The following is a 20,000-nucleotide window of genomic DNA, read 5'->3' as shown; positions in this document are numbered from 1 at the left end:
TGTGTGTGTGTGTGTGTGTGTGTGTGTGTGTGTGTGTGTGTGTGTGTGTGTGTGTGTGTGTGTGTGTGTGTGTGTGTGCGTGTGTGTGTGTGTGTGTGTGTGTGTGTGTGTGTGTGTATGCTAGTAAGCAGCTCTGCACTGTGTCTGACCATTGCTGATGGAAAGGCCTATTAGCTGTTACTGGGGAGAATGTTTACCTGCTGTCATACATAGATCAATGTAATTTAAATGAACAGCAACAACAATCAAAGGAGAAAAACACTTAATTACATTTTACCTTTTGCAAGAGATAGAATTGATCTGGTTAGGCGGAGACAACATCAGAGGGAATCAGGGTGCTCAGGATTCTATGATGAAGCTCTGGGCTAATGTGCGCTGACAGCTGAATGGATAGTGAACAGAGGAACTGGGCCCACAGTCTGTGGACTGGTACACATCCAGGCCAAAGTAAAACCAACAAAACATACCTGAATCAGGTCAGCATGTGTGACCTTATTTTTCATGCATAGATCAGCACTGCGATTTACAATACATACACATACTATACACACCAATACTGGCTGCATGCAGGGCCTACTGATGCAAACCTAGCATGATGGAAGGAACTGCTCAGCTCATTTGCTGAGGGCTACAGTGTGTGTGTGTAAAACAAGCAGAATTATGCTACACTGGGTTCCTGTTTCAGAGAGTATGTTGTCTTAGCAGAGCTGGGCTATGGGCTTCAGTGTTACGTCCCTTCATTACTCTACTGTTACAAACTCTCAAATGCGCACACACACACACACACACACATGCAGACGCACGCACGCACGCACGCACACACACACACACACACATACACACAGACACACACACACACACACACACACACACACACACACACACACACACACACACACACACACACACACACACACACCCTTCCCATGAGGTTCCTGGGATTGGTTCCCCAGTCACGTAGAATGAGAACAGCACCACTGGGTTGGAAGCCAAGTCCAGCTTCTGTATCTTTCTCTGTCTCTCTCTGTCTCTTTCTGTCTCTCTCTGTCTCTCTCTCTCTCTCTCTCTTTCCACCATCTTTCTGCAAAAGCCCTCTTCAGGCCCATAGCCAGGGCTCTTTCTGTTTGGCCTTTCACAACACCCAGCATGTCCATCTCATTTGGCCTTCTCCAATGGCTCCAATTTTCTCCACACACTAGGGCCCCTTTTCTTCCATTAAGTATTATGTTATCTCTTTTAAGGTTCTGAGTGGAAGGAAAATATTGTCTTGAATCCCGGCTGAATTGAATTCCTATCCAGTGAGGGTTATGAATAGACATTGTGGGTGTAGGGGAAAACATACATACTATGCACGTGGTTGCCATGAGTACTACTCATGGCAACCACGTGCATAGTATGTATGTCATAAACCTTATCCTGTCTCTGGCCACCATGGCCCAAAGCTCTGGTGTTGGTCAAAAATCCATATGACAGGGAAAGTAGACGTTATTGTGTCATCTACCTTTTTCTCCATCTCTCTATGTGGTCAGCTGGGTTAGGGTTAGGGTTAGGGTTAGGGTTAGGGTTAGGGTTAGGGTAAAGCTGCTGCCCCCTGCAGGATACACAGATCACTACACTGAAAATGCCCTCATCACTCAAAGATTACCTATCTCTCACACACACTCTTCCCCCCCTCCCTCCCCCTCTCTCTTCTCCAGCTGTGCTGTCTGTACTGATAGCATCTCCAGCTTGTGTTCAGACTGCCTGCCCCTGTTGTTTCTGTCTCTGCTCTCTTATCTCTGATGGTACTGTGTGAGTGTGTGTGTGTGTGTGTGTGTGTGTGTGTGTGTGAGTGTGTGTGTGTGTGTGTGTGTGTGTGTGTGTGTGTGTGTGTGTGTGTGTGTGTGTGTGTGTGTGTGTGTGTGTGCGTGCGCGTGTTAAGAGCCTGCTGATATAGTGAGCTGCCTGATGAACCGCTCACCATCGTATGAAATATCATGTAATTCTAAAATGCACAAATGACATGCTATCAATAGAAAAATCTGTAGGAAACAGACAGAAAAAACTCAAATGTCACACCAGCAAAATAGACTGTATGTATACATATACATATATATACTTAAAGTGCTGCCCTTGTGCAATTATAGATTTTTGATTTAATCAGAACCAGTCTTTTTTATCTCACATAACAGGTTTATATTTACCAATTCCATATGTTGGTTTAGAGGAAATCATGCATGTAGTAGAAAAACTAAATTATAAAGAAATTAGTGCAGGTGCAAAAATAAGTGAACCCCAAGTTGCATTGGTTAAATCAAGCAGGTAAGTAGAATCAGTACCAAATGAATCAGTCAATCAAAGGAGAGATCTTTAGGTAAGAGTTTGGGCGGGACTCTGATAAATAGAGATAAGAAACCTGGTCAGTTTTGTGTTACCCATACAGGTGAATGCAAAACACACCATGCCGAGAGGAAAGGAGGTCTCAGAGGACATCAGGAAGAGGGTAGTGAGAGCACATCAGTTTGGGGAAGGCTATAAAATCATCTCAACAAGATTTGAGCTCCATCAGTCCACTGTGAGGCAAATAATTTACAAATGGAGAGCATTTAACATGAGAGCAACTCGGCCTAGAAGTGGACGCCCTTCCAAAATATCCCCAAGAGCCACAAGAAAAATAATAAAATCAGGTAAAAGCCAACCCAAACATAACATCTAGAGATTTGCAGACCTCCCTTGCTGCATCTCAGGTAACGGTGCATGCTTCAACAATAAGAACACTGAATCTAAATGGCTTTCATTGGAGGGTTGCTAAGAAGAAGCCAAAAACCTGTCAAAAAAGAACCAAACTGCCCATCTTAACTTTGCCAGAGACCACCTGGACAAGCCCAAAGGTTTCTGGAAGTTTGTTTTCTGGACAGATGAGTCCAGAATTTACCTTTTTGGTCACAATCAAAACCACTGTTTGGCGAAAACCCAACCCTGCCTACCACCAAAAGAACCTTATCCCAACAGTCAAGCATGGTGGTGGGAATATCAAGATCTGGGGCTGCTTTTCCACCTCTGGACCTGGACGACTCCACATCATTAAGGGAACCATGAATTCTGAGGTATACCAGGAGAATCTTTAACAAAATGCCATCAGTCAAGGAGCTAAAGCTGGGCTGAAAATGGGTTCCAATAAGACAACGACCCAAAGCATTCAAGCAAATCTAAAGACTGGCTCAGGAGAAAGAAGATTTGAGTTTTGAATTGGCCAAGTCAAAGTTCTGACCTAAATCCAGTTTAAAGCGACACCCCTCAAACCTCACTCAATTGGCTGAGTTCTGTAAGGAGGAGTGAGCAAAAATCCCTCAAAACAGATGTCAGAGACTGATTAGTGGCTATACAAGACGTTTACTCCAAGTTATCGCTGCTCATGGAGGTGCCACAAGCTATTGACTGAAGAGGTTCACATATTTTTGCATATATATATATATATATATATATTTTTTTATAGAGAGAGAGAGAGAGAGAGAGAGAGAGAGAGAGAGAGAGAGACCATATATATATATATATAGTCATAAAAAGACCGTATACCGAGCACTTTATGAGGAACACTATACTAATACTGGGTAGGGCCTCCCTTTGCTCTCAAAACAGCCTCAATCAAAACAGCCTCAATTCTTCGTGGCATTGATTCCACAAGGTGTTGGAAACATTCCTTTGAGATTCTGGTCCATGATGACATGATGGCATCATGCAATTCCTGCAGATTTTTCAGGTGCACTTTCAAGCTGTGAATCTCCCGTTCTACCGCATCCCAAAGGTGTTCTATTGGATTCAGATCCAGTGACTGGGAAGGCCACTGAAGAACACTGAACTCATTGTCATGAAACCAGTTGAGATGACTTTTGCTTTGTGACATGGTGCATTATCATGCTGGAAGTAGCCATTAGAAGATGAGTAAATTGTGGCCATGAAGGGACATGCACATGGTCATAAAGGTTGTATATGCACAGTTTGTTCATGGTCCAAATCAGTCAGTGTCAGTGTCAATGGGAAAACCCTTGGGCTCTGTTTGAGTGGATACGTTTCATTTAGTTGGGAACAGTGAGTCGTCCCAACAAATGAGTTGTTCCTTGTGAAGAGAAGAAAGCCTTTTATATTTATTTATTTTTTCCCCGTTTTTCCATACAAGTAATTCAAAGAGCACCTTGTATGCAGTAAATCTCCTACTTGGTTACATATCTGAGAGCATCCGCACCACTTACTTTTCAAGGGCATTGTGACATTTTGGCAGGCATACCATACCTTACATGACAGACACATGAATCCTCCTTTGCAACTCAGTATAGCTTTTAAAAATGTGTCTCAATGAAAAGTGGACCACAATATTCCTGATGTCAAATGAATATACTGTAGACACAAACATTCTACAGATTAACATGTATTATTTCTCGAAATAGTATAGAAATATCATGCGGTTGGTTATGTACAGTAGTCCTTTATGCAAATGAGACTGATTTTCATCATTTGGAGGATTGATGTCCATGATAAATGCATAGAATTCCCAGTATTGTAACCTCTTATGGAATGTCTGGATGGAATATTGCAGTGTCTGATAGTTACACACAGTTACACTACACTCTCTGCAGTGAATGGTGAATGTAGGTCACCATAATCACTATAAGTATCACCCACCTATGAAAGTATGACTGACGGGATCAGATCACGACCATCTCTGGAAATAACACAAAGGTTATGTGGATCAAACATGCCCTGCATCTGATTCTCCGTGACTGATGTGATAACATCTCTCCCACATAACATAGTCTCCCAGGGAGTACCAGTGAGCACCAGCAGTCTTGTTCTGGAACACACACACACACACACACACACACACACACACACACACACACACACACACACACACACACACACACACACACACACACACACACACACCCCACATTTCACAATATCTTATATATGTGCTGTTGTGACTACTTGATCTGAGTGTTTTCTCACAGTCCCAGCCTGGGTACAATACAGATAAATACAACAAAGAGTTTCATTCCAAAAAGCTATGTATCCATTTGCAAATATTTTTGACATGTTACATTTATGATTACAAATAATACATAATAATCCAGACTGATTACAACTTCAACAATACGATTGTTTTGTAAGCAAATAACTTTACATACAGTAGCTACTGTCCTCCAATACATCATAAAGGGTTTATATGGCATCCCTCATGACAGCAATTATTTTACAGAAGAGAAAGTACATTTTTGAAAATGGTGAATAGATACATAATTTTGCAACAAAAGTCTTCATATGCAGAGAGAGAGAGAGAGAGAGAGAGAGAGAGAGAGAGAGAGAGAGAGAGAGAGAAAGAGAGAGAAAGAGATCTCCTGTTGGGACTGCTGTGTGATGGCCATATCTGTAGTCGAGTCTTTGGCCAATGATGTCCGTCAAGCGGAGGAAGCAGCTTGAGCATCTCTATAACAACTTCATTAAAGAGAGTTTCCCTTTCTCTCGTTGTTGCAGAACCATTTCAATGAAACCCCCCTCCTCCCCCCTGAGGAGAGACCGTCTGACGGACACCGATCCTGGGTAAGCACAAAGCCTGCGAGAGGAAGGGGGCTCCGGGGGGTCACAGCCTCCATTATAGTCCCTCTTATTGCTATTGACAGTTTTATTACCCCCGCCCCCACAAGCCTGTTTGATAGGAGTCCAGAACAATGGCAAGCTTGAGGAACATCTGTGTAGTAGGATGCCATCATAAAACATTAGATGGCCTTGTTTATAAAATGGTAACTACTACAGCTATACGATCATGATTATGGCCATTTATATAAACTATCACTTATGCTGTGAATACTATTACCAGGGGGAACACATTATTTTGTTTATCCCCACTTCAAGAAGTAGGTAGATTTGTTAATTATCTCTTGGTGGGTTATGTAGTGTCCTTATTAGAGGTGTTTCAGATTGTGTGGGTTATAACAACATTGGATCATATTGTCTCCAAGGCATTCTCCTTTTTCCTCACTTGAACCCATTTCAGTGGCTGCGTCTCAGAATGTGTCCTCTATGTGTTTGAGATGAGTGGCACAAGGAACATGAACACTCAGGGTCAGCTGACCTCACAAGGTCACTTTTGATGTCACCTACTGTTGCATAGTAGCCCAACCGTCGAGAGAGAACAAACAGAGGGCCTGTTTACTCAGATGCAGAAGTGGGTGTTATGGAAATTTCTCAAAGGACTGGCATGATTTGTGACTGTTGACAAGTCTGACCCTCAGGAGCCCTTTCTAAGAATGAACATGTCCACTTGCAGAGTGGTTGCCTCCTGCCCAGCGGTATCATGTACTCCAGGGGGAGTTCCTCTGTGCTGTATTGACTGTCAAACTCTGAGCCAGGGGGGCTGAGGTGGACTTTTGAAGGATACAAGGTAATCTGATTCCTTGTCAGGAGCAAGCATGACACAGTTAGAGAGGAGTGGCCGGTCACTAGGGTGAAGGAAATTGCGTGACTTCAAAGTGCTGCTCGCCACACACGCGCATATGCACACGCACACACACACACACACACACACACACACACACACACACACACGCACACACACACACACACACACACACACACACACACACACACACACACACACATAAACACACACACACACAGCTTGTGTGCTTTAGTGTCATGATCTGTGTGTATCGTGTATCAGTGACATACACCGTTGCAATGATGTATGGACACTCCTTCAATGTCACCCCTATACCCTTGCAACAACGAGCTAGGCAGGGTCGTATACTACTGTGTACTGGGTGTTGTGCTACACATACACTAAAATGAATCAATGTCAGTTCTCTGACTCCTTGTTGGCCTGGATTCAATAAACCTGCCATGATTATGGGGCAAGAACCGGACTTGTGGTGCCAGTACACTAGCTGGTGATCTGTGGTGATTAATTGCCGGTGTTGTTTTGGGAAGTACCAAAGCCAGCCAGCTCTCCTTTCAAGACCAGAGTACCCCTCAATACCCCCTCCCCCTCTCCAAACAAAGTTTTGCACCATGGCTCGCCAAAATGCCACCACAAGTCTTCACACTTCAGTGCAGATTTGATTGAGACTACATTCTCTCAGTGTTTCATTCATCATTGTAATTAGCTGTAATCAAGGGGGGGGGGGGCGTCCGTGTTGGGGTGTATGTGTGTGTGCACGTGCACGTGTGTGTGTGTTGAGCAGCACTTTGAGGTCAGGCAATTTCAGTTGATTGCAGCCTTGTCACAAAATTGGAAGAGGCAAATTGGAAAAGGAAAAGTTAAGGATTTGTCTGCCTCATATTAAAAATCACAAATGGCTGAAAAAGATTAGTTTAAATAGATTAGTATACCAGTTTTGTTTAAGGTCAAAAACACTGACACTGACAGGATACAACATTACTGGGAACAGACATTTGATGTCCCTGTCCCATGGCATCACATTTATGAATCAATATATAAAACAACAATAGACTCATCCTTTCAATGCTGTATAAAAGTATTGCAACCAAAAGAATGATCACCATATGTGGCATTGAACAATCACCACAATGCAGATTTTGTAGTGAGGAAACCGAAGCAATAGATCATCTGTTTTGGTATTGCCCTTAGGTGTCTGACTTTTGGTGTAAGGTTCAGGAATGGCTGGCAAAAAAACAATATGAGTCTAAAAAATAACCCTACAAAAAGCACTATTGGGTGACTTGGTATCTGACGGACAATCAATAATCAATATAAATATACTAAAAAAGATTCATTTTTAGCTCAAAATCTGTGCAGGCTCTACGAGTTGAAAGTTTCAGGAACTACGTGAGACATCACAGCACAACTGAAAAAACATGGCACAAGGAAACCAAGAGAGGATCTTATATAATTTTTCTTATGATGACTGATGGATAGATGATTCACTTACATAGTCAAATGTATTTGTTGTAAGTCGCTTTGGATAAAAGCGTCTGCTAAATGCCATAAATGTAAATGTAAATGCATATCGAGAAAGGTGGGATGGGCTGGGAGCAGCTGAGGAGTGGAATTAAAAACAAATCTCAAGAAATCTCAAGAACCAATTAAAATGAAACATATCTTAGCATGTAAATCAGAAATAATACCAAATATGTAATGGATGTAAATTATATATTTATATATAAATATATTTTAAAATATCTAGTAGATAAAGTGTATATACAATAACTGTTGAAATACATAAAACGAACAAAGTACTTAGGTCCTCCGATGAGAGGGGTGGGGGCTGGGCAAAAGAAAAAGAAAAAAGGTTTTGCACCATGGCTCGCCAAAACGCCACAAAGGGTCTTCACACTTGAGTGCAGATTTGATTGAGACTACATTCTCTGAGTGTTTCATTCATCATTGTAATTAGCTCTAATCATGGGGGGCATCCAGGTTGGGTATATGTATGTGTGTGTGTGTGTGTGTGTGTGTGTATGTGTAAATGTGTGAACGGATGATTCACACACAGCCCCGGTCCATTTGAATATGAATCTCCACAGTAACCAACCGTAAAACAGAGGAGGACAAAAAGAGACCCTTGCTTTAAAATTCTGCTCAGTCGCAGGGCCCCCAACCCCAACCCCCCCACCCCCTCTGTCCAGCATCCCTGGCCCCCATGCTCAAGGTCTGGGCTTCCTAAAACAAGGTCTGCTTAATGAAGACAATATCTTATTCTTTCCCCTTGAATGACACAGAGAGAAGACTGGGACTCTTTGCAGGGCTGCCAAGGACAGCAGACAAAGAGGCGAAGCAGGGAGAGGGAGAGCACAGCCCCCACCCAGCACAGCACAGGCACAGGGGCTGAGCAGAGCACAGACATCCAGTGCCAAAGCTGTCCTCATCCTTCACAGCCACTGAGCTCTCGCTCTGTCACTTTCACAAATGCTCCCATAGATACAGACATATGGTACAGACATAGATACAGACATATGGTACACAAAATGCATAGAAAACTCCTCATCCAACATTCTTCAAGTGCAATTCTTACATATCTTGGACCACCATTTCTGGGTCCAGCCTGACACACAATCTTATTTTGGAAGGAAGCTACTTGGAGGTCAGCGGCGAGGTAAAAGAACACATAAACAAACAAAAATCACATTCTTGATAGTTCAAGTATGAATGACAAAAAAAAAACTAAAGAACAGTAAGCACTTCTCATACTTTCTGGCTAATTTCTCATCAATTGAATCCTCTGTCAACCCTGTAACGCTATAGAGCCACTGAGCTCATTTTGAGCCTCTGGGCAGTGAATCCAGCTTAGTTAAGTCCACATCTACAGACATCGCAATTCTTAATTATCATGTGAAAAATTATTAGAGTGACTTGACAGACTCCACTCCAATCCAATGGCAAAGCGGAAGGTGATTAATGACGAACCCCCCATTTTCGTTGAATAATTAATGGCAATGATTGCGGCAAATACCTTAATGCTATTACACTTGCAAATTTGATTTTCTCACATTGAAAGAGGAGAAGAGCACGTTTCTTTTTAAAATATATTATGGTGGATTGTCTTAAATGGTTATTGCATAATTCATCGAGTTATGAAAGGGCCCACTGGGAAAACAAAGATGAGGTATGAGCTGCGAGAGAGGATCTGCTGTTGTGCATACTAAACTGAAACATGTTTATAGAACTGGATTATACTTTTTCAAAACCATTGTTGAAATAGAGTTGAAACCGTACTCTAGTTCTACTACATAAGTGATACCTTAATTTTGATTAACCAAATGTTATGCACAATTATATAATATCACTCTGTCTTCACCCGAAATATATTGCAGTAGAAAAAAGACAATAAGACATAAAAATGATGATGCTATTTTACCAAAATTCCCCCATACCTTATTCTCAGTCTCTTTCTGTGGACTCTTTCTGTGGACTCCCACTCTCCTCTCTTCTCCTCCCCTCTGCTCTCCTCGCCTGGCCTCTCCTCTCCTCTACCCCAACATACTTAGTGCACCACCTGCTGGTGACAGGGTTTTGTACTGGGTCTATAGACAAGGCTCTTTTACTGATTCAAGCACCACTATGTGCCAATAAGTACAGTACATGGTTACCAACTGTGCTAGGTTTATTACGGTAAGTAACAGAAAGTACCCCCTGTCACCACAGAGTTACACACAGTAACCATACGGTACGTCTTAGTACATAGGGGTAAATACCAGCTGAAACAGAGCTGCAATATAAAGGGTTACTAAAAGACACTTATTTCTAACAGGAAAAATAATAGGAAGCTACAACAACCTGTTATGGCCCATTGCTGTATAGGAGGGACTGATTAGGATTATTATATATCTGTTGAAAGGAAGAACAAAATACACTAAATATTAGGACTTAACAATCACAGACCAGCTGCAGACATACATACATTATTCCATTTATAATAAAAAATAAGTAGAAACACCTCCATCATCAATTGACAAATTGGCAAAAAAAAATTAACAGCCCTAAACACAGCTGGACATTGTGACTGTTGGTCTGCACCTGTTCTTTACAGCTCTTTAATTGCAGAAATCTTAACTGGGTGCTCGTTTCACTGCATTCAATCAATGTGGATTTTACCACAAAATATTGGGTAACATGCTTTGGAAAAAAACCTTGCATCTAAATTTTAGCAGATATATATATATTTTAATAAATTGGAAGTAGTCAGCCCCCTCCATGTCCTGTGATTCTAGGACTAAGAAAAAAAAGAAAGCTTTTTCTAAATTCCTGAATAGTTGACATTTTGGAGATACAAGGGTTTTCCAGGATGCTGACAAAATCCAGGTAATGTCAGGCAGGTACTGTGTGACCTGTCCAGTTTCTGCATTTGTGTGCCATCCCTGCATTTGATACAGTCCTGTCCTGCAAACAACTCACAGTGAGGTATTGGTTCTGTCTATCTCTCTCGGGAGGGGCTATGTTATTTCCTATCTGTTTTTATTTTTTTTTCACCCTGACATTCAGTGATTATTGATGATATCTTGCGCCTCGCTGTGTGTCCAGGCTTTGACCGGTGGACGCGTCTTGTTTTTGCTCAGATAAATGAAAACATCAGAAAAGCTATATTGATTTCATAGCCAGGGACCAGACTAGACACGCCGTGAGGAGTGCTTTGATTGTTTTCTCCCCCTCTCTGGAAACAGCGATGCTTTGGAACCGGTGGAAGCCAGGGGGAGAGGAGGGGAGGATGCACAGACAGGGGGAAAGAGAAAAACAAAATAAGTCATTAAATTATTAATTGGGCAAAAGTGAGAACGTTGCCCTTTGGGTCAAACGAGTCGATGCCTGGCTTAATAGCAGTCCTTGGCATTTTCTCTCAGACACAAGGATGAATTCAGGAGAGAGCTTTGTCTTCTTCACTGTGACGTTCACATCATGCCCTGCAGACAGATGGAATGCTGGGCCTGGATTAACGAATATCTTCTTAAGAAAAAATTTACTTTTTAAAATATTACTTAAGTACAATTCCTCAAGAAATCTGATTTGTTTCAGGAACGTCTTGAATTGACATCTTAAAAAGATCACCGTAGCAACCAGCTAACAGCAGTGGATGAGCCAAGTAAGCATCTTGAATGTAGCACCCAGAGCCAACTAATGAATATCACATGTATAAACCATTTCTGGAGACACAAAGATTGATAATATACATTTTAGATTCAATTAAACATGATTAATTGCATTTATGAGTATTCCCTCATGAATCTACAATAAAACAAGGGTTGAGTTATCTTAAATATTTTCAAGAATTTCCATTTCTTCTTAAATGTTTTCTGAAGAAGAAACTTAAGAACAGAGTAAAGAACATTCTTAAAAAACCTTTCTGGGAATGGAAAATCATTTTAAATTTCCTCTTCATAGCAGTATTTCAAAAGGTTTAATCTGGAATGATCCAGATTACTTTTTGCTATCCTGGATCTGATCAAAACTGTCCAAAACAATGGGGATTATTCTGATCTAGATTAAAACATTTCTTTCAGTCGACTCGGTTCGACATCTCAATATGGGATATGCACCCTATTGTACCCTATTCAAGATCACCAAATGAAGGATATAGAAGCTGCTTTAAGAGGCGTGTGTAAAACGTTGAGGCAAGTGAGAAATCCTACAGACAATAGGTGTGGTTGACTGTGAATGCTGAACATCACAGGTAATCCTTTTATGAGATTGGATATTTTGTGATATTTCAACTCCATTAGTTGAGATTGGGTGTGTTGAAACTGCCCAAAATGTAGGAGCTGTTAAGAAAATTTGTATAATTACTACAGTTATCCCTTAGATACTGAAATGTATGCACTCACTGCAATGTAAGTCACTTTGGATAAAAGCGTCAGCTAAATGACATATATTATTATATATATAGAAAGAGTCACAACATTGGAACAATGGCAAACTGCAAGTCTTTTAATGTGACAGTATTAGCTGTTCATCCAACATTCAACAGCGTGAACATCAACGATGGCCACATACATATCAGAACACTTTGACCAACAGTTGCATCTTCTCCCCTCGTTCAGAAACAACATTAGCCCACATCCCCCGCACCATTCTCTTCACAGAGGCCCCGTGGACATGGTGAACTTGGAGTGTGACACACTGTTTAAATCCTTTCAGAGGAATGAATATATGCTGTCATCCTCCTGGAGGCTGTGAGTACTTGGGGGTCCATTAGACAGAGGAGCTGTGACACCTCTGTAGGAGGCAGGGCTGGGGCATAATTGATACCCCTCTCAGGTGGGGGGAGAGAGGATAGGGGTCACGAGGGACCAGGGTGGTAACGGAGCTCTCTGTGGGATCTTAATGCTGAGGATCAGAGAAATCAAGGGAGAAATATAACTTTGGCTCTCTGTCAAATCCCCCCTTCCTCTGTCTAAGTGGCTCGAGGTCAACAACGGGCAGGCGGCTGGCTAATAAGTGATTGAAGCTTCCCGTCACCCCCACTGGAAGATCACACATGGATCACCCCAATCCCTGGGGGCTATTCTCATGTGTAGGGTCTGTTAATGACTGGCTGGTGATAGAGGGGGATTTAGCTATCAAAGCGGGTTCTTATGCACTCTTTCATTGGCGTTGGATATTTTCCTTATCACCATCAGATGGCAATGGGCAACATTCAACACAAGCATGCACTCATACACCGATACAATAACTGTTAATATACAATTCAGAGTTAGAATGTTGATTCAACACGATTCTGTGCGTGCAGCTCAGTCCTTCCTAGATATTGGGGTTCCCGGCTAACTTTCCTGGATCGGAACCGGATCTCGGACAGCTTGGAGTTGATCCCGGTGCCAATCTGGCCCTTCCTGGCCAATGGGAAGCGGGCCAGGGTGGCATCTGCAAGGGAGAGAGACGACAGCACAACAACAGTTGGAGAGAGGGAGGACGACGCAGGAGTGACAGAGAGGAACACAGCGGTTTTTCAGTTCTGCCAGAGCTGTCAGGCCATTAAAAGCAAAATGAAGATGAATGAAGGGGGGACTACTGGATCGGAAACAGGCCGAGCCGCCTATGCCACAAACACCCTCTCAATCCTCATCGTCTCCAAAACAGGTTTCACTTTTCTTTTTTTATTGAATTACAGTGACAACCCTTCTCAAGCGCAATCTAATAACGCATGTTTCAAGGCTAAAATTCTGTTTTGTGATTCCACTGTAGTACCATGTAAGATAAGTTTCAATTGTAAAAGTGGTAAAAGTGTTACTCTCACTTAAATGATTGAGGACAATTAAATTACAACTTTCCAAATTGAATAATTGAAAATGGTCGTTATCAGTAATGTTACCTAGTCAATAAGTGACATGATATAAGGGATAGTTACAGTGTTTTGATTGCGAGAGACTTGAGACGTGAATAAAGAGATGGCAGGGAAAGTGAGACTGAGTGCTACACACGTACTATAAATGGCGTTGAGCTTGTGTGGGTCCAGGGCGGTGCGGTGGTTGGGGTAGGTTGGTCTGCGGCTCCGCCCCCCTCTCAGGTTGCTATTCAACAGAGTGTCCATATCGAACACGCCTAGCAACAGGGTCCGCGCCATTGCCGTGGGAGACTGACTCTGATTGGCCGCATGCCAGGACTGCATTTCACAGAGAATGCCGGAACCTGGGTATACTTCCACCTGGTTGACCTGCAAAGTCATGGCGGGAGAGAGGGACAGTGTGGTCACAATCACTTTCTACGGAACCGGTCAGATTTTACCTATTGTAAGAAATTACTGAATGTTGATGATAGATTTATACATGGCTTTCCTCCTGCAACTGAGGAGGACAGGTTCCTTACATGTGAGTTACCATCTTCATCAATACAATGTGTCTCTGAGTCTGTTCTCATCCTAGGCTTGTTTGCCGACCTGCACAGGAAACTGGGACACCTAGGAGGGTCATCATCCTCTGCGATGTCGCTCAGCTCTAAGTCTCCGCTGTCAATACAATCCTCACTGGAAGCCACCATCTCATGCCCAAAGTTGGGCATTCTTTCATTCAGGTCCTCCTGACCCATGCTTGAATGGTTGGACATAGGCTGATGGAGTGGGGGGCTAAACCCCCGGCCAGTGTGTTCTGGCCCATAGTGACGTGTGTACGTATAGCTCTCCCCCCTCCCAGTCGCAGTGGACACAGCCTGAGGGGATGCAGGGTGAGGGTGCTGGTTGGCTTGGCCCAAGGTCTGCCACATGCTGGACAGCAGCCCAGGAATCTCTGAAAGATGTCATAACAGAGAAGAGACACATTAACAATGGAATATGATTACCAGGGAGGGGTTGAGTAGAAAATGTATGGTAGATGGATAGATAGATTAAAGGGATGGTTTACCCAAATTACAAATTCATCTCAAAGTCATTTTATTCAAGTCATGGAGTCATTTCAGAGAATTTGGGATGATTTGGGCATGACACTTCAAACATGCTAATTTAGAGTACATTGACCCCCATAGTTTTTTGGTTAAAAATGTCATTTTGCCACTAGAGGGTGTGTCTCAATAGCCTCTCCCAGGGATGCAAACTGGTTAGGGGTGGAAAAGGTGAGAAGAATGCGTGAGGTGGGGAAACACAGACCTGCTAGGGGGGTCTGTGGGACTTTTAGGATTAGGGTATAGGAAGTTCTTACCCTAGAATGAAGGCAAATTAGCTACAAAACTAAAAAGGACTTTGCAGAGGGGCAATTACTCTGGTCCAATTCACAGGCTAAAACAAAATTCGATCCAGCTAGCAAGATACTTAACAATGCTAGCAATTCTTGTTCCCCCACACCTCAAACTTTCCAAATGTCAGTTGTTTTTTCAGTTACAGCTCATGAAGTATGCTTCATCACCTTCTCACCTCCCTCTCCATCTGTTTGTTGTTATGTGAACGATTGGCTGAGTCCAGACTCGAACCCCCCCCCCCCCCCCCCCCCCCAAAAAAGTTTCTCATCTGATCTACACAAATCAAAACTGCGAAAGGTGACTAGTTTGTGTCCCTGGTCTCTCCTCTATTCCTTGCATCCTCTCTCCGCTTACTTCTCAAAATGCATTGGAGGAGAAGATCCAAGGACTCTCCACTATTCTCTTCCAATGTGTTTTGAGAAGGAAGCGAGGAGAGAGGAATCGAAGGACTAGAAGAAAGACTATTAGGACACACACTCGCCCTCCTAGAGGCTTTTACTTCTTCCTGCTCCTTCCATCCATCTTCCAACATCCCTCCTCTTCCTCACCCTTCACTAGCATGTTCTGCAACCGCTGGTTTTCAGCCGCCATTTCAGCCTTCTCTTTCTCCAGTTCTTCAATACGTGACTTGAGGAACTGAAGCTCTGCAGCGTGGGAAGAGGTTGGCACCTCCATTTCCATTTTCATTGTCTAGATGGGAAAGAGAGAGACATTAAGCAGTGTTTCATACAGGTATTTAGCCACATTTATCAACATCTCTGGCAGTGGCATCACCTTCAACACTATCCTTTCATTCATGGCCACAATTTACCCATCTTCTAATGGCTACTTCCATGTCACAAAGCAAAAGTCGTCTCAAACAGGTTTCATGAACATGACAATGAGTCCAGTGTTTTTCAGTGGCCTTCCCAGTCACCGGATCTGAATCCAGTAGAACACCTTTGGGATGTGGTAGAATGGGAGATTCACAGCTTGAAAGTGCACCTGAAAAATCTGCAGGGATTGTGTGATGCAATCATGTCATCATGGACCAGAATCTCAAAGGAATGTTTCCAACATCTTGTGGAATCAATGCCACGAAGAACTGAGGCTGTTTTGAGAGCAAAGGGAGACACTACCCAGTATTAGTATAGTGTTCCTAATAAAGTGCTCAGTGAGTGTATTAGGAGTGGAAGGGAAGACAAATAACGGAATTTGAAAGATCACTGCCATTATCCAGGAAAGAAGTACTAGGCTAAACATAATTGGTGAAGTTAATTCTAGGACATATGTACCATTCCTTTCACACTAAAGGGAAATGTCACCACAAAGGCTTTGATGAACACTAGATTAAATTAAGTTTCATTGTTGTTCAAGTTATCAATTTGTTTTTGCAAACCTATCAGCTATGCCAGGAAAATAAAATGCTGGAAATTACCGTTGCTCCCTGAAGGGAGAGGGAAAAAAGGCCAAATACTATAATCTGTCATCTCACTCATTAATATGCAAATTGAATCGTGTTTAGTCAATCATTGTACCGTGCATGTTGGGTTGTTATATGCCACATCATATTTGAAGAGATGCAGAAAACATTACGTTGATGCATTTCAATTTGAATATTAATGAAGTTTACATCATTTACCGGTTCCTAAGATTTAACAGGTCCCTGCATTTATTAAAGTGTACACAACAAACATTTTTGCAAAGCAGAGCTTCAAACAAGGACTCCTTCATTTTGGAATAGCCTAATCCCAGGATCATAGTATTCTAGCAGTTAAACTACAGTATTAGTATTTTCGTAGTGTCTCCATCTGACAACACGTACATAACATGTAGACCTAAGCGGTATGTAGCACTTATTATGCACACTGTTCTGTTGTAACCATAGAGCACTCAAAGGTGATCAGATGATGATGATATCCCTCAGGTGATAAGAAAGCTCAGACGTTCCTACGAGAAGCCCTGCCTGAGACTTGTGAACCCAGATGTTGCCCTCAGACCATGAGGATGCTGTACACCTAGACTTGCCATGCCTAAGACCCGACATACTGTACAGTCAGACGGACGGACAGACAAGGTTCGATTGCGGCCTGGGGTTACATTATCCTAGCTTGCTTGTCCAATTTACGACCTTATGGCATTTTAGACACCTTTGTCCAAAGCGACTTCCAACAAATACATTCTAAGATCTAAGTAAGTGAATCATCTATCATCATAGGAAAAAGTAATCTATGCTAGGAGCAGGGGCTATTGGCAGTCACAATGCTAGAAGAAGGAATCTTTTTTTTATTTTTATTTTTATTTACAGGAGAGAAACTTGCACAGGGGAGTTGTGGGGATGAAAAGGTCTTTAGGAGGGACAGTTAAGATGTAGTGTGAAGAGATGGGTCTTCAATCTATGGCGGAATATCGGTAGTGACTCTGCAGTCATGACAGCAGTGGGAAGCTCGTTCCACCAGCGGTGCGCCAGGACAGTGAAAAGCTGTGACTGAGTCGTGCGGCTGCTGCGTCCACGTAGAGGCGGTGGTGCCAGGTGGCCAGCCGAGGTGGAAGAGCGGAGTGATCGGGCACGGGTTTGGGGGCTGACCATTGCTTGCAAGTATGGAGGGGCTGTTCCCTTTGCCGCCCGGCAGGCGAGCACCAGGGTCTTGAATTTGATGCGAGCTGCTACCGGGAGCCAGTGAAGGGTGCGAAGGGTACATGGGAGAATTTGGGGAGATTGAACACCAGACACTCGGCAGCATTCTGGATGAGCTGCAGAAGCCTGATGGCTGAGGCAGGGAGCCCGGCCAAGAATGCGTTGCAGTAGTCAAGGCGAGAGATCACAACTGTTTGTACCAAAAGCTGTGCTGCTTCTTTGGTGAGGAATGGACGCATCCTTCTGATGTTGTAGAGGAAGAATCTACAGAAGCTGTGATGTTCGCCACACAGGATAAGTAGTTGTCAAGGATCACCCCAAGGTTCTTGGCTGTCTGGGAGGACATGGAAAAGTCTTGGAGAGGGCAGGCTTTCCCCAGGAGGAAGAGCAGCTCAGTCTTGTTAAGGTTGAGCTTGAGGTGGTGGGCTGATATCCAAGCAGAAATGTCTGCAAGACACGCAGAGACACGTGTTGCCACCAATCTTGACACCTCTGCCCTAAACAATACTCCTCCAGTAATCTGACTGTGCCAAATGGAGAGCTGAATGACACAGGTGAAAGGAGCATAATTCAAGTAAAGATGCCACCTGCTTGACACCATATCCTAATTGGCCATGACCCATGCCAGCCTGGAGGTAAAACACTGATCTCTCCCACTATAATCTTAGCTTGGGGGTCCTAATCAACCTCGTCAATGGAAAGGCTCTGCATGCGTTTAGGCTGTCACACTGCATCCTAATATACTATGTGGCGCGCGTCAACGTGCTGTGAGCTACAAAAGCTGTCCTAATATGATCCTTCAGATGGCACAGCAAGTCAGCACCTCAGTGGATGGAACTACAAGGCGCGCCTGTGAAATAAGAGACGCACGCAGAGCTTTTTAACGGACACGACTGATTAGGACACACAAACTGATTATAGTCGTCGAGATCACCTCGACGCTCGCTGCGTAGTTCCATCCACTGTTGTTTGTTATGGTGTTAGGGTTAGGGTGCTGTGCCATCTGACGGATCATATCAGGACAGCCTCCGTTGACGCACGGAATATATTTGGATGCTATGTTAAAATGCAGCGTAGGTGCACTTTTATTACTCAGCTGCATGACTGGCTACAAAGGTCGATTACTTTGACATCTGTGTACTGGCATAGTAGGATACCAGATGTACTAAGATGATGTCCAGAATGAGGATAATAAATTACTAATGAACCAATCAAGTTAAATTACTAATTTCCATTATGGTGCTGTTCGGTGTCCGGATAAAATTAATTTGGATTAGGCCGTTTTGTTTCAGGATCAAGCTCGCATTTGCACCTGTAGTGAAAAAAGAAACGGCGCCTGCACTGGCTTGCCCGGTAGTGGAAATGATAAGCTATTGGTTCAGGTCGTGGATACTTGCTTGATGAAATGCGAAGCTGTGCCAGCTGAAAGGCCAAAGAACCGTGGCGTTGCTGGTCTTGGACAGAACCACAGCCATTCACTACAGGTTCAGGATGGTTGAAGTATTTAGCGTGAAGACAACCTATCTATATACGTCATCGTCACAGGTGAAGACAGCCTGCTATGCGTTGTTCTTTGAGCATTAAAGCGAACCTATTAATGTGATTGTTGGTACTGGAAGTGAATGACCCACTATGGCATGGCTAAGAACAGACCGGACACTCACAAGTCAACGTCATTAACTACTGCAGTGCTATCAAGTTATGGTTTTCAAATGTAGATAATATTACAAGAAAAAGTCTTACTATATTGCCAATACTAGCCGTTTCTGTTCTTTGTTGTAGGATGCATTCGTGATTACTCCCCTCACATTTAGACGGATGAGATTCCGGCATTTCCTTATGCATATTATTATCAGAGCACTAGCCTGCTTTAAATCAGATTACGAACGACTGCTTATATTTTCATTGACTCGCTTGGGTTAAATCAAAATAGTGAAGCATGCTGTTCAAAATTCATAAACAACACTAGATCCGGTGTAGATCAGCTGTGTCTGATGGGTTTCCGGTATGATGACGTAAATGTAGTTTGTATTATCTCTCAAATTGCGGATTCGCATCTGTAGTACATTGACAGTACAATTTCTTCTGATCAACAATGGCCCAATATGAAATAGCTAAAAAGCTATTGGGTCAGTATCAGCTGCATTTACGAGTTGGCTAATAAAGAGTTTACAAAAATAAATAAGACTTCATTTCCCATAGTCCTCTTAGGGACTTCATATCTGTAAATAAATG

General features: G+C 42.9%; 1 protein-coding gene across 1 annotated transcript; it reads right to left on the bottom strand.

Annotated features, from left to right (window-relative positions):
* Positions 1-12,483: 12,483 nt before the first annotated feature.
* LOC310823493 (uncharacterized protein) lies at positions 12,484-14,513 on the bottom strand. The gene is made up of 3 exons (XM_083696363.1): positions 14,288-14,513; positions 13,907-14,135; positions 12,484-13,345 (listed from the first exon to the last, which is right to left on the bottom strand). The coding sequence occupies exons 1-3, from the start codon at positions 14,504-14,506 to the stop codon at positions 13,179-13,181; spliced, it is 615 nt and encodes a 204-aa protein (XP_083552489.1). The 5' UTR covers positions 14,507-14,513; the 3' UTR covers positions 12,484-13,178.
* Between the last annotated feature and the right edge of the window lie 5,487 nt (positions 14,514-20,000).

This window comes from Argentina silus (assembly GCF_951799395.1).
Source record: "Argentina silus genome assembly, chromosome: X".
NCBI classification, from domain to species: domain Eukaryota; kingdom Metazoa; phylum Chordata; class Actinopteri; order Argentiniformes; family Argentinidae; genus Argentina; species Argentina silus.
Note: the sequence above shows the minus strand (reverse complement) of the source record. Positions and strands in the feature narration are given on the sequence as shown.